The 12,711-nt window shown below is 44.2% G+C and overlaps 1 protein-coding gene across 7 annotated transcripts in view; it reads left to right on the plus strand.

Annotated features, from left to right (window-relative positions):
• The window catches only part of LOC105471169 (TRPM8 channel associated factor 1), a 49,314-nt gene extending 37,244 nt beyond the window's left edge, over positions 1 to 12,070 (plus strand). For 6 of the 7 annotated variants that reach the window (XM_011723516.3, XM_011723519.3, XM_011723520.3 and 3 more), the window contains 7 exons: positions 2,245 to 3,239; positions 3,528 to 3,625; positions 4,756 to 4,969; positions 5,621 to 5,860; positions 6,717 to 7,054; positions 8,529 to 8,779; positions 11,741 to 12,070. In XM_011723516.3, coding sequence (XP_011721818.1) covers positions 2,245 to 3,239; positions 3,528 to 3,625; positions 4,756 to 4,969; positions 5,621 to 5,860; positions 6,717 to 7,054; positions 8,529 to 8,779; positions 11,741 to 11,750 — 2,146 coding nt within the window. In that variant the 3' untranslated portion in view covers positions 11,751 to 12,070. Of the gene's footprint in view, positions 1 to 2,244; positions 3,240 to 3,527; positions 3,626 to 4,755; positions 4,970 to 5,620; positions 5,861 to 6,716; positions 7,055 to 8,528; positions 8,806 to 11,740 lie in introns of all 7 variants that reach the window. The other variant, XM_011723521.3, reaches the window with a different exon arrangement.
• Positions 12,071 to 12,711: the final 641 nt, after the last annotated feature.

The following is a 12,711-nucleotide window of genomic DNA, read 5'->3' on the forward strand; positions in this document are numbered from 1 at the left end:
CACATGTATGCAGTTAGAGTCTTCTGTTCTCATGGCTTTCTGATCAATCAGATTCCATTTGATTTATATTTTTTATAAATGTCCCCACTATCCCAGTTTGCAGATGGCACTCTTCTCAAAATCCTGTGCTATTATGGATTTATTTATTTATTTATTTATTTATTTATTTATTTATTTATATTGAGACGGAGTTTCACTCTGTCGCCCAGGCTGGAGTGCATTGGCACGATCTCAGCTCACTGCAACCTCCACCTCCTGGGTTCAAGCAATTCTCCTGCCTCAGCCTCCTGAATAGCTGGGATTATAGGCACCTGCCATCATGCCCAGCTAATTTTTGTATTTTTGTAGAGACAGGGTTTCACCAGGATTTATTTTTTTAAATAACTTTTGTTTCACTTCAGAAGAGGGTAAGGAAGAAAAGTAAAATCCAACTCATTTTTTCAATATATGAAAGAACTACTTAGCCCCTACTGTATATAAATCATGGCTATTGGAACTAATAGACAGATGCCTCCCAGGGTGCCCCCTGGCTAAGCACTGAGCAAGACCTCATGTAGTCTCATTGTTCAGATGAAGTTCTAATAACTCAGTGTCTGAATCTCAGCTTTGCAGGTTTAATATCTCTCATCTTGTCAGTAGACTCGTGTAGAAATCCTGAAGCTGATGTATTCACTTAGAGCACAGTAGCCCACCTCTTCACTGATTTTACTCTTAAAAAAAAATAATTGCATGAAATCTGTAAAGAAGGCCAGGTGCCATGGCTCATGCCTACAATCCCAGCACTTTGGGAGGCCAAGGCAGGAGGATTGCTTGAGCCCAGGAGTTCAAGACCAATCTGAGCAACATAGTGAGCCCCCCTCTCCATTAAATTAAAAAATCAAAAATAAAAGAGAAAAAAATGTATAAACAGAACTCTAATTATGAGAACTAAAACACATTTTTCATTAAATTTTGCATACATGTTTAAAGTACTACAATTAAAAATGAATTTAAAAAAAATTTTAGAGTCACCAAATTAAATACAGACTATCCAAAATGTTGCTTGAATAAAATAAATAAATGTTACAAATCTAGAATATTCTGGTTGGCCTAGCCAGTGACTTCTTTCTCTCATTAGGCAGGTGATCATGGAAAGCAATATTATAATCACAGAGTTGTTTGGTAAGCCTCAATACAGAGCAAGAAGAGATAGTTGAATGATGTTAATGATAGTTGTTTATGGAGTTAGAGACTCATCTGCCAATTAGTATGGTGGTAGCTGTATCTTTAGTAAAGGTTTGTACTTGCTAAGACGACCATAGCTTTCCCATCGGTAGAGCTCTGCCAGCCATAGAGAGTACAGCACGAATACTGCAAATTTGTTGTCTACCTGACCCCTATTTTTTGGTGTTATCTTACAGCTGCATCCTGCTATACAATTGCCATAGCTTTACCTAACAAAAGTGACAGAACCAACTCTGGAATCTCAAGCTAGAGAAGCCACTCTACTCCTTAACCCCACCTTATCCAGTGTTCCATCTCAGTTCGGATCTGTGGGCATCTTGAGGACTTCTAGGGCTGGGTTACTACCCACAGAGAGTAAACAGATGGTGCTGAGCAAAACCTTATAGCATGGATGTGCATCGCTTCTGTTGGGCAGGCAGTGAACAAGTGGAGTTCTAGATGCAGACAGTAAAGTCCTCTTGGGCTCCAGTAACCAGAAGTTCCCACTAGAGTTGAGGCCAGTCAGTTCCCCTACCCCACCTTTTGAGATAATGATTCTTCACTAGCACTACTAACTTGGCCTTCCAGACTTTATTTGTAGGAAATTAGCAGCAATTTCCTGCATTTATAAATAAGACGCCTTACAAGGAAAAAAAAAAAAAACCACGATTTCCCATTCTTTTTTTTATATATGTATTGCTTAGAGGGTTGAAATAACCATGAACTTAAATCTGGAGTATTTAAGACATGGTATTGGGTAAACACAGCAGGGCTCCCTTTGCAATTTCCATTGGAGAATTTGTGCTCTAAGAATGAGCAGAGCAGAATTAACACTGAGTCCCTCTGCCACCCCTCCAACAAGTCTCCATACCCAGTGAGGTCAGATGTGTCCATTTTGTTCTCCCAACTTTCCCCTAAGAACTCAAAACAACAATATTAGCAAAGTTAACACATCTATAGCACTCACTGTATGCTGTCCACTGTTCTAACAGCTTTGTACAGAACTGTACCTCTCATAAAGAATGCATGTGTCTTTTGCAGTTGTGAAGATGACCTCTCCGAGGACAGAGAGGAGCTTCTGCATGGGATTTCAGAGCTGGACATCAGCAACTCGGATTGTTTCCCATCCCAGCTGCTAGTGCATGGGGCTTTAGCCTTTCCTCTAGGGTTAGATTCCTACCATGGCTGTGTTATAGCGGCTGCCCGCTATGGCCGGGGCCGGGTGGTTGTGACTGGCCATAAGGTATTATTCACTGTTGGTAAACTGGGCCCCTTTCTGCTCAATGCCGTCCGCTGGCTGGATGGGGGCCGCAGAGGCAAGATCGTGGTGCAGACAGAGCTGAGAACCCTGAGTGGCCTCCTCGCAGTGGGGGGCATAGACACCAGCATCGAGCCCAATCTGACCAGTGATGCAAGTGTCTATTGCTTTGAACCCGTGAGCGAAGTGGGGGTCAAAGAACTGCAGGAGTTTGTAGCAGAGGGTGGCGGGCTGTTTGTTGGAGCCCAAGCCTGGTGGTGGGCCTTCAAGAATCCCGGAGTGTCCCCTTTGGCTCGATTCCCAGGAAACCTCCTCCTCAACCCCTTTGGCATCAGCATTACAAGCCAAAGCCTCAATCCAGGGCCCTTTCGTACTCCTAAAGCAGGGATAAGGACCTATCACTTCCGCTCCACCTTGGCCGAGTTCCAGGTTATAATGGGCAGGAAGAGAGGAAATGTGGAAAAGGGCTGGTTGGCAAAGCTGGGACCAGATGGTGCAGCTTTCCTGCAGATTCCCGCAGAAGAGATCCCTGCCTACATGTCTGTGCATCGACTCCTGAGGAAGCTGCTAAGTCGATACCGGCTCCCAGTAGCAACCCGAGAGAACCCTGTTATCAATGACTGCTGCAGGGGTGCTATGCTTTCCCTGGCCACAGGGCTGGCCCACTCCGGAAGTGACCTCTCTCTGTTAGTCCCAGAAATTGAAGATATGTACAGCAGCCCCTATCTGCGCCCCTCAGAATCTCCTATCACCGTCGAGGTCAACTGCACCAATCCAGGTAAGGAACAAGGGTTGGGAGCTCAGTATTACGGGAACGGAGGAATGGGGACAGGCTGACGTCAGCAGTCCATTTCACGGACCCGATCATGTCCAGAGGGTGGTCTCCATTTTTTACCATGAACTTTGAAGAAGATAAGGGTTGGGATTTTAAGTACTGTTTGGAAGAGTTGAGTCGGGGCAGCATGAAGGGGAAGATATGTGCTTATGAGGGGTCTCTGGTGACACTGGGTGGAGATGGCATCATGGAGGAGGGATAAAGTCTGCCTACCCCTCCTGCTTTTGGCAGGCACCAGATATTGCTGGATGAGTACTGGGCTCTACATACCTGGAAGGCAAATTATAGAAGTCTCACTGCCTGAAGCTGCTGCCTCTGCCGACCTGAAGGTAAGGCCATGCCCCACCTCACCATGTGACATGCAACCCAAAGGCTTTTCCTAGCACAGTCAGTATCTTATTTGATCCTCACAAAGCCCTGTTGGTAATACAGAGCAGGTGATTTTACCCTTGTTTTAAGGATGAAGTAACTAAGGTGCAGAAAAGCTGATTGATTGATTGATTGATTGAAATGTATAGAGCTAATACAAATAAGTGCCCAGGACTCATACCTAACTAATTTCTGGCTCTTAAGTTTTGTGCTTTTGACTTACATCCTAGAGTAGGGAATAAGAGATATGAAATGGAAGGTAACCTCGCACAGAGTAGGCATTCAGTAAATCTGAGTTCACTGTTCATCTCCGTATCCATTCCCATGGTAGCACAAGGTCTTTCTGACTTTGGCTTCTTCCCCGTGACACCCAAGACCATTCCTCAATTGCCCAGTTCACCTTCCCTCTGTCAGTTTCACGTAGAGATACACCCCATTTGCAAAATGAGCTTGCTGTCCTTCCCTATCCCCCTTGAGGGTCACTGTGATGGTTAGCATCTATTCTGTGCCTGTGCCTATCCTGGAACTTGGTGAGCATAAACCCAGGGAAAAGAATCCTAGGACTCTGCCAAGTACCTGCCCAGGAAGAGAGCTTGGAGAAAGGGGAGAAACTGAATCAACCCTCCACTATCTTAGCCAGATTACACCGCCTCCCACTGGGCCCTCTCTCTGATCAGCAAAAGGCAGGGTTCCCTCTGCCCCATTCCAAATGCCGGAATCACCACCATGAGATAGGCGACCGAGTGTTCTATTTGTTAGCAACACCAGAGGACTGGGCATGGGAGTCAGCCCTCCTCAGAATTGGCCTTATAGGTTACACCTGGCACTCCTCACATTAATATCTATCTAACATGACCCATTATGGAGCTGTTTGAATGCCTTGGGAAAATATTTATACATTCTTCAGCCCATATGCCCCAAGGAATGCTACAGTTTCGCGGGGGTATCACACATGGTTCATCAGTGGTGGGAAGGCTGGGCTCGCGTGGGGTCATGGCTGAATGACCCATCCTGAGTCCCTTGCTGGGCTCTCTTCTTCCACCCATTCGTGTCCCATGGTGACTCTGTGGGGGGAATCTCTCTGCTCCAGATACAGATCGGCTGCCACACAGATGACCTGACCAGGGCCAGCAAGCTTTTCCGAGGCCCACTCGTAATTAACCGGTGCTGCTTGGACAAACCCACAAAATCGATCACGTGCCTCTGGGGTGGACTCCTCTATATAATTGTGCCTCAGAACAGCAAACTGGGTTCTGTGCCCATCACCGTGAAGGGGGCTGTGCATGCTCCATACTACAAGCTGGGTGAGTGGAAGCCCTGGGTGCTCCCAAGGGAAGGGGAAGAACTGGGATGACTCCAGAGAGCATGGGAGTCCAGGAGGTGACTAAAGCCTGTTTAATGCACAAGGAGAGAGACATGGACTAATAGAGGAAGGAGGGTCAGCTTCCTTAGATTCGGCTTTGGGGTTGTACAGATAAAGACCAAACCACATCCTTGGGGACTTCATAGAAAAAGCATAGAGAAAAGGGATATGGCCTCAGCAAACTAATGCAGGAACAGAAAACCAAACACGACGTGTTCTTACTTGTAAGTGGGAGCTGAAGAGTGAGAACACATGGACACAGGGAGGGTAACAACACACATGGGGGCATATCAGTGGGGTGGGTAGCAGGGCAGATGGAGGGAAAGCATCAGGATAAATAGCTAATGCATGCTGGGCTTAATACCTAGGTGATGGGTTGATAGGTGCAGCAAACCACCATCACACACTTTCACCTATGGAACAAACCTGCATGTCCTGCACACGTATCCCGGAACTTTAAATTAATTTTTTTCAAAAAGAGGAGGGATGTGGCAGTTCATGATTTTGGTGTTCTCTTCCTGGAGTCCAAGCTGTATGTTGTCATTTGTGGGATTTGGGAAAGGATTTCAAGCTCCATGATCTCTCTTCCTAGGGGAGACCACCCTGGAGGAGTGGAAGAGGCGTATCCAGGAGAATCCAGGGCCCTGGGGAGAGCTGGCCACGGACAACATCATTCTGACCGTGCCGACCGCAAATCTTCGTACTCTGGAGAACCCTGAGCCGCTGCTCCGCCTCTGGGACGAGGTGATGCAGGCTGTGGCGCGACTGGGAGCTGAGCCCTTCCCTTTGCGCCTGCCTCAGAGGATTGTTGCCGACGTGCAGATCTCAGTGGGTGGGTGCTCCAAGCAAACCCTCTGTGCATGCTGCCTCCGAGCGCCTTCCTGTGCTTCATCAGCCATGCAGTAGGCAGCCATTAGGGGAAACATATTTTGCTAGCAAGACATATAGATGTATCCTTGATATTTAAATGGGAAGGAAATATATATATAATATATATATAACAGTGTATGTCAGCATGTCAAGGACATCAAGAAATGCCACCTGAGCTTTCACAGGCATTCATCAGGGACTTCAAGCCGGTAAAAATGGCAGAGGGCCTTGACCTAGGTCAGAATTGTTGGGTTGGAACAGGGATATTTTACAACTTTATGAACACACTGAATAAAGTGATCTTTGCCTATGGTCAAGGAACATGAAAAATGAGGGAAATATACAGACATTAAAGAAACATGGGAATTTCTCTGGACCCTCATTTTCTTCTCTTATACAGATGCTCACTGTAAACTTGTGTTGATGTGGCAACGCCATATCTGAACAGTGAGAGAGGAGCTACCTTAAAGAGCTCTGAATTTTGAGAAAAGGTTATAGTGACACAGGTTCCCATGGATAAGGCATCCTCATCAAAATAGAAAAATTGAATGGTAACATGAATGGCTCCTTATCTCTAAGCTGCGTCTCCTTCCATAGTCGCACTATTTTGTGTCAGAGTGAAGATGAAGGAATTCTTACAGAATGAGAAGAGGAGAAGGAACACCTAGCAGGGTTTGGGTTTGGGTTGCTTTTCTGAGCGTTATGGTGTGCTGGAATTTGGCTGGGGTTACTGTTTTCAAACAGACACAATACACAGAAGAATGTTACCAGTTAAATGGGGAGGACCCTAACTCTCTCTTCCCTCCTGCATTTTCCAGGCTGGATGCATGCAGGGTACCCCATCATGTGCCATCTGGAGTCAGTGCAGGAGCTCATCAACGAGAAGCTCATCAGAACCAAGGGGCTGTGGGGCCCTGTCCACGAGCTGGGCCGCAACCAGCAGCGGCAGGAGTGGGAGTTCCCACCACACACCACCGAGGCCACCTGCAACCTGTGGTGTGTGTATGTGCATGAGACGGTCTTGGGCATTCCTCGAAGCCGTGCCAATATTGCTCTGTGGCCCCCAGTTCGGGAGAAAAGAGTCAGAATCTACCTGAGCAAGGGTCCCAATGTGAAAAACTGGAATGCATGGACCGCACTGGAAACGTATTTACAGGTACTGGGCAAGAATGGCAGGTGACGGGGGACCCCTACTGTGGGGACCATCTGGGGAACTGTCAGATAATATTCTAGTGGCCCAGAAGACCTCCCATGGCCCCTGTCTCCCACACCAGGATATGGGGGCCCTGACAAAGTCCAACTGTGACAGTCGTATTGATGATGTCTCTCCGTGTATCGCTTTGCATGACCCTCAAGTGGATTTAATTGCCTGAGCCTCACCTTCCACCCCATAGAGCTACATGATAGTAAATAGAAAGCACTGAGAAAGGTTAAAAATGGTAGAGGCAAATAAAGTACTATACATGTACTCACTGTCTCTGGCTTTAAAGCCAGACATACCTGAGACTGAAGCCAAACTCTCCTACTTAATAGCTATCTAAAACCAGTCTCCCCTCCCCCATACACATAATCCATAGGCTATGACTTACGTTTTTTTCCTTAGATGAATGTACCATCTTCTCATTATGCCTTGGCCATGCCTCAGAGTCCCCGTTATGTAGGCAGTCCAAGAGTCCTCAATGACCTGGACAAGGAGGTGGCCTTGCCTTTGACCAGTTGTTTAATGCCCAGTTCCCTCCCTGCAATGCCTGGATCAGTTCCTGGCATGAAACTGGAGAGTTTCATCACCTTGAATTTCAGAACTCAGTCTCAGGCCAAGCATGCGCTATTCTGGTTCTTCCACCTGCTGGAGGCTCTCTTATTCATTCCCACTGCCATGAGAATTATGGGAAACAGCCAGCGAGGCTCCACTTCAACCTTGTTATGGCTGCTTTGCCCCAGGAACACCAAGTTTCTCACTGGTGAAATAAATGTGAATTTGGTCTGGAGAACTGCTCAAGTGCTTCATAATTCAAGCTCTGTAACTCAACAGCCTCAGGATGGCTGCCTTTATCAAAAATTACAACTCACTCTTAATTCTAGTTACCCAGACAATCTGTAGTCTACTTCTATCCAAGTCACTTTTTTCCCCAAAGGCCATTTTAATAGCCTTGCACATTGACAAAGATCTATGATTAATGAGGATTTCTTTGTGCCAGGATGAGGTGGAAGTTTCCCTATTATTGAGGTTTCACTTTTCAACTCTTGAGAGATAAGAGGATTTTTCCAATTCTGCCCATTTTAAATCCTTGTGTAATATCGTATCTCCATTTGCATGATCTAGTGGGATATATGGATAATGACAGTGGTAGAAAATATTGATATTAAGCATTGCAGTTATTACCATGGCCCTCACTGATTGAGTGTTCACTTGGTGTTGAGCACCGTGCTGGTCCCAAGGCCCTTCCTAAGATTAGAATGTGGGAGAGCAGGGCATGAGGCCAGTAGGCAAAATGGAGGAGAGCAGGTTGGTGATAGACGTGAAGCTGATGGGTAAGGGGTTACATACACTAAGTTCACTTATTATCGTGGTTCTTGTTGGACCCTCTTTTATTTCTCAATCTCACCTGTATTTTTCTTTCTCTTTCCAGCTACAGGAAGCCTTTGGTTGGGAGCCATTCATCCGTCTCTTCACCGAGTACAGGAACCAGACCAACTTACCCACAGATAATGTTGACAAAATGAATCTGTGGGTCAAGATGTTCTCCCACCAAGTGCAGAAGAACCTGGCTCCGTTCTTTGAGGCCTGGGCCTGGCCCATCCAGAAGGAAGTGGCTACCAGCCTGGCCTATCTGCCTGAATGGAAGGAAAATATTATGAAATTGTACCTCCTCACACAGATGTAAGGAGTGCCCATCGAGGTGGCAGGTAGAGAGGTTTGGGGAGGTAGGCAGAGGTGGGGATTCATTCCTCTACCTCTGCCTCCCAGGGTCTGGCCTTGTCCTCTTAGTTCATTGCCGTATACCTTATTACCGACTTCTGTCTCTAGGAAGTGGGTTCAGAACACAGCCAAAAGTGGAATCAGAATTTCTCAGGTGCAAGGGCTTCTGTTTCTGCATCTTATTCCTCTGCTCTCAGCTGCCACATTCCCTCCTAACCCTGCACTGGCCCAGTTCCGAGAGCTTTGGCACCTGCTTCTATATCAGCCCTGATTCCCCATCATAGGCCATAGCCCAGAGGGGGTAGTTCTCATGTTGGCATCCTGAGGACTCCCTTTGGGCTTTTGTTTTTGATCAATTGTTCCAAAAACTTGACCATAAAACTCAACTGGAACACAAATTTACCATGAGACCCAGACAGCTCCCGGATGGGCGCATATATTTTGTGACTTGAGCAGTTTTCAAAGTGCTAGACAAGCATTCTGGTATAGTGGGAAGAGCCCAGAACTAGGTAGGGTTAGCTCTTGGGAAAGTCATTTCAACTTGGTACTCTCATTTCCTGTGTGTAAAATGGGGATAAAAATTCCCAGTTCACAGGGTTGTCTGGAGGTTCAGACTGATAAATTCTGAAGAAGCTTGTGAGGTCTGCAGAGCATGTCATCTAAGGGGTTTTTCTATTTTATGCTGGTCCACAGGATAATGAGCTTACTATTTTCCATCCTCTCTCCAGAATTTAGAGGTTAGGATAACTCTTTCTACAAGTAGCTTGCCTGTGTTCAAATTCTGGTTCTTTCACCCACGAATTGTATAACCCTGGCAATTTCCTTAACTTCACTTGATTTAGTTTTCTCATCTTTAAAATAGTATCTATCTCATAGGATTATTGTGAAGATTACATTTTATAAGACCTCTAAAAAGCAATGGAACAGTCCCTGGCAGGTAGTAGGTGTTGAGAAAACGTCTGCTGCCATTATTATTATCGAATTGACTGATCATTTTTATGAGCTAGACTTGACTTTTAGATTATATTTACAGAGGCGGTTGTAGTTAATCCTAGCCCATGTTGCACTTTATACAGCAACCTCTGAAAGGATTCTGCTATGTTGCCTTATGAATCTAAAGGAAGAGCTCTAGAGAAGAGAGGAAAGGAAGAGAATTTAGAAATTAACAATAGGTTTTTTTAAAATAGCTAAAAATTTTAGTTTTTTAAACTTAGATTTGTAAAGCTATTTATAAGAACCCCATTGTGAATTTGGAGCTCTTCCTTGGATCTCCTTACCCAGTTCTATCTTACAGATCCAATTCCTTCTTTGATTAAATCAAGACTAGATGTCTTGAAGAAACGAGATCAATTCCATAATGACATTTGGCCTTAACAAACAGAGTGTATCTGGTTTCATGACAGTGTTTATATTTCTGTAACGCAGATTCAAGACACAGTCCCTTCGAGTTACTCACCAGTTTGGCAGACAAAGTCCACACACATAGAGGACTTTACTTTGAAACAAGATAATTGGATAGAGTTCACCCAAACTTACTTCCTTTTAATTTTATTCAGAATCCCCTATTTCTTTATAGTTTTAACTAAAGTTGGCTCCTTTTGATTGATGTCATATACATCCAGCCAGTTTTTCTTTAGCTCACTGTTTATTTTAATTATTTTAATATATCATTTTATTTGCTTAATTGGTAATTGGGTAGATATGTAGACTCTAAGATTTGACCTATAGAGTTTTTTCTTTGGATTTTTTTTTTTCTTGAGATGGAGTATCACTCTTGTCGCCCAGGCTGGAGTGCAATGGCACGGTCTCAGCTCACTGCAACCTCCACCTCCCAGGTTCAAGCGATTCTCCTGCCTCAACCTCCCGAGTCGCTGGGATGACAGGCGCCCACCACCACACACAGCTAATTTTTTTGTATTTTTAGCAGAGATGGGGTTTCACCGTGTTGGCCAGGCTGGTCTCAAACTCCTGATCTAGGTGATTCACCCACCTCGGCCTCCCAGTAGATTTCTTTATCATGTTATTTGTCAGTCCTGGGATTATTTCTCCTGATTGCATGAATATCCATTGCCTAGCTGCTTTAAACATTAGACATTGGATATTTGTTCAACATTTAAAATAATTGTTATCAATTATTAGGTGTATACCAGTTATTGTAGTGATTCCTTTATATAGATTGTTTCATTTAATCTTCACAATAATCTCATGACATGGCAACTATTATCACTCTCATTTTATTTTATGAAACAGAACTGAATTTAATGAAGATAAGGTAAATTATCTGAGGCTATATTGCTAATAAGTGGTTGATCTGGGATTTGAATTCAGGCATTCTGATTATAGAATGGGCATTCATAACTACAGTGCTTTGAATGACCCAATCAATGGGTAAATAAATAAGCCAACCAGCAAACCAAAGGATCATTATGTCCCTACTTGCCAGAGCTTTGGCTGCATATACTTACCCATCATCTATTTTTATCAGAACAAAAAGTCATTTTGTTTATCCCAAATGACAGTTCAAAGAATTTAAGGTAGGCTCCTGAAGTGCTTCCCAATATATAGTGCTGGAGTGAGCCCTTTAGCATCAGCCACATCTTTTAGGTTCTGGGTTATTCTTTCTAGGGTACCATGAAAGTGTTCTCTAGTTTGTTGGATTTTGAATGATGGACTATTTCGGTGAAGTACCTGACTCCCAAAGATCCCAAACACTGCAGGTTCTCAGAGAGGAAATTAGAACCTCCATCTTTGAGAATATGTGTATCCATTCTTGCCCTCTTTAATATATTTTTAGCAGTACATCCCAGGGATATATTTAAAATATAAAGTTATCCATGTTACTTCCGTGTCTAAAAGCCTCCAGTGGAATTTCTAATTTGAGATAATGAACTAAACATAAGTTTACCTTCCCTCCCTCCCCAGGCCCCACTGAAATTGAAGTCAAGAAATGCAAAAAGGAATTGACACATCTCAGCAAAGAAAACTGAAGGGATTTGGTTATAAGTGGAGAAGGTCTCAGCACATTTCTGGAAGAGAGAAAGTGGATGAAACATGATAATGAAAGAGTGAAGAACCTTTCAGATAAAATATAAGCTGATCTGAACAACATAACCCCAAAGAGACTTGAGCACCTGAAAAGTTTGTCTACTGAAGAATTACTCCGGTTGTAAAATTGAGCCCTCTCCTACTCTTCCCCAACTCTTATGCACAGAACACAGGCAGTCTCCACTATTGATACCCGTTAAAAATGTCTTGTTATTGTTGCTGTTGTTTGTATAAAGGAATTGAACAGACTGCCTGCAGAGATATAAGAGTTGGTGCTCCAGAAAAAAATTTCTCTTCTAGTGGAAATAAGTGCCCCCAGCCAGTAGCTGATTCTCTACTGACAGCTGAGACCTCCTACTCAAGTGCCTGTTGCCTTCAGGTATAGAAGAGATTTGCTGAAGAAACAGACCTAACCGTACAACAGCAGAGGAAACCCATGCTGACTGTTATAGAAGTTAACAGTTATGTTGATTCTTAAATGGGAATAGTGAGTTAGAAATTCCCAGACATGGGTGATGGGGAGGGAAGAGGAATAAGAAAAGTCACCAGATAGAATTAGGGGCCTTGAAGATATGACAAACTCTGAGGGAAACAAAGACAATGTAGAAAGAATAACTTAATTTTAATTCCATCTTCAGAGAGAGTTGAGGTGTATTTAAGATGAAAAACAGGATACTACAAAGAAACAGAAAACTCAGGAGTTTGAGACCAGCCTAGGCAAGATGGCAACACCCTGTCTCTACAAAATAATTTTTAAAAATTAGCCAAGCATGGTAGCATGTGCCTGTGGTCCTAGCTACTTGGGAGGCTGAGATGGGAAGATCACTTGAGCCCAGAAGTTCAGGGCT

Source organism: Macaca nemestrina, chromosome 4, assembly GCF_043159975.1.
Source record: "Macaca nemestrina isolate mMacNem1 chromosome 4, mMacNem.hap1, whole genome shotgun sequence".
Classification (NCBI taxonomy): Eukaryota; Metazoa; Chordata; class Mammalia; order Primates; family Cercopithecidae; genus Macaca; species Macaca nemestrina.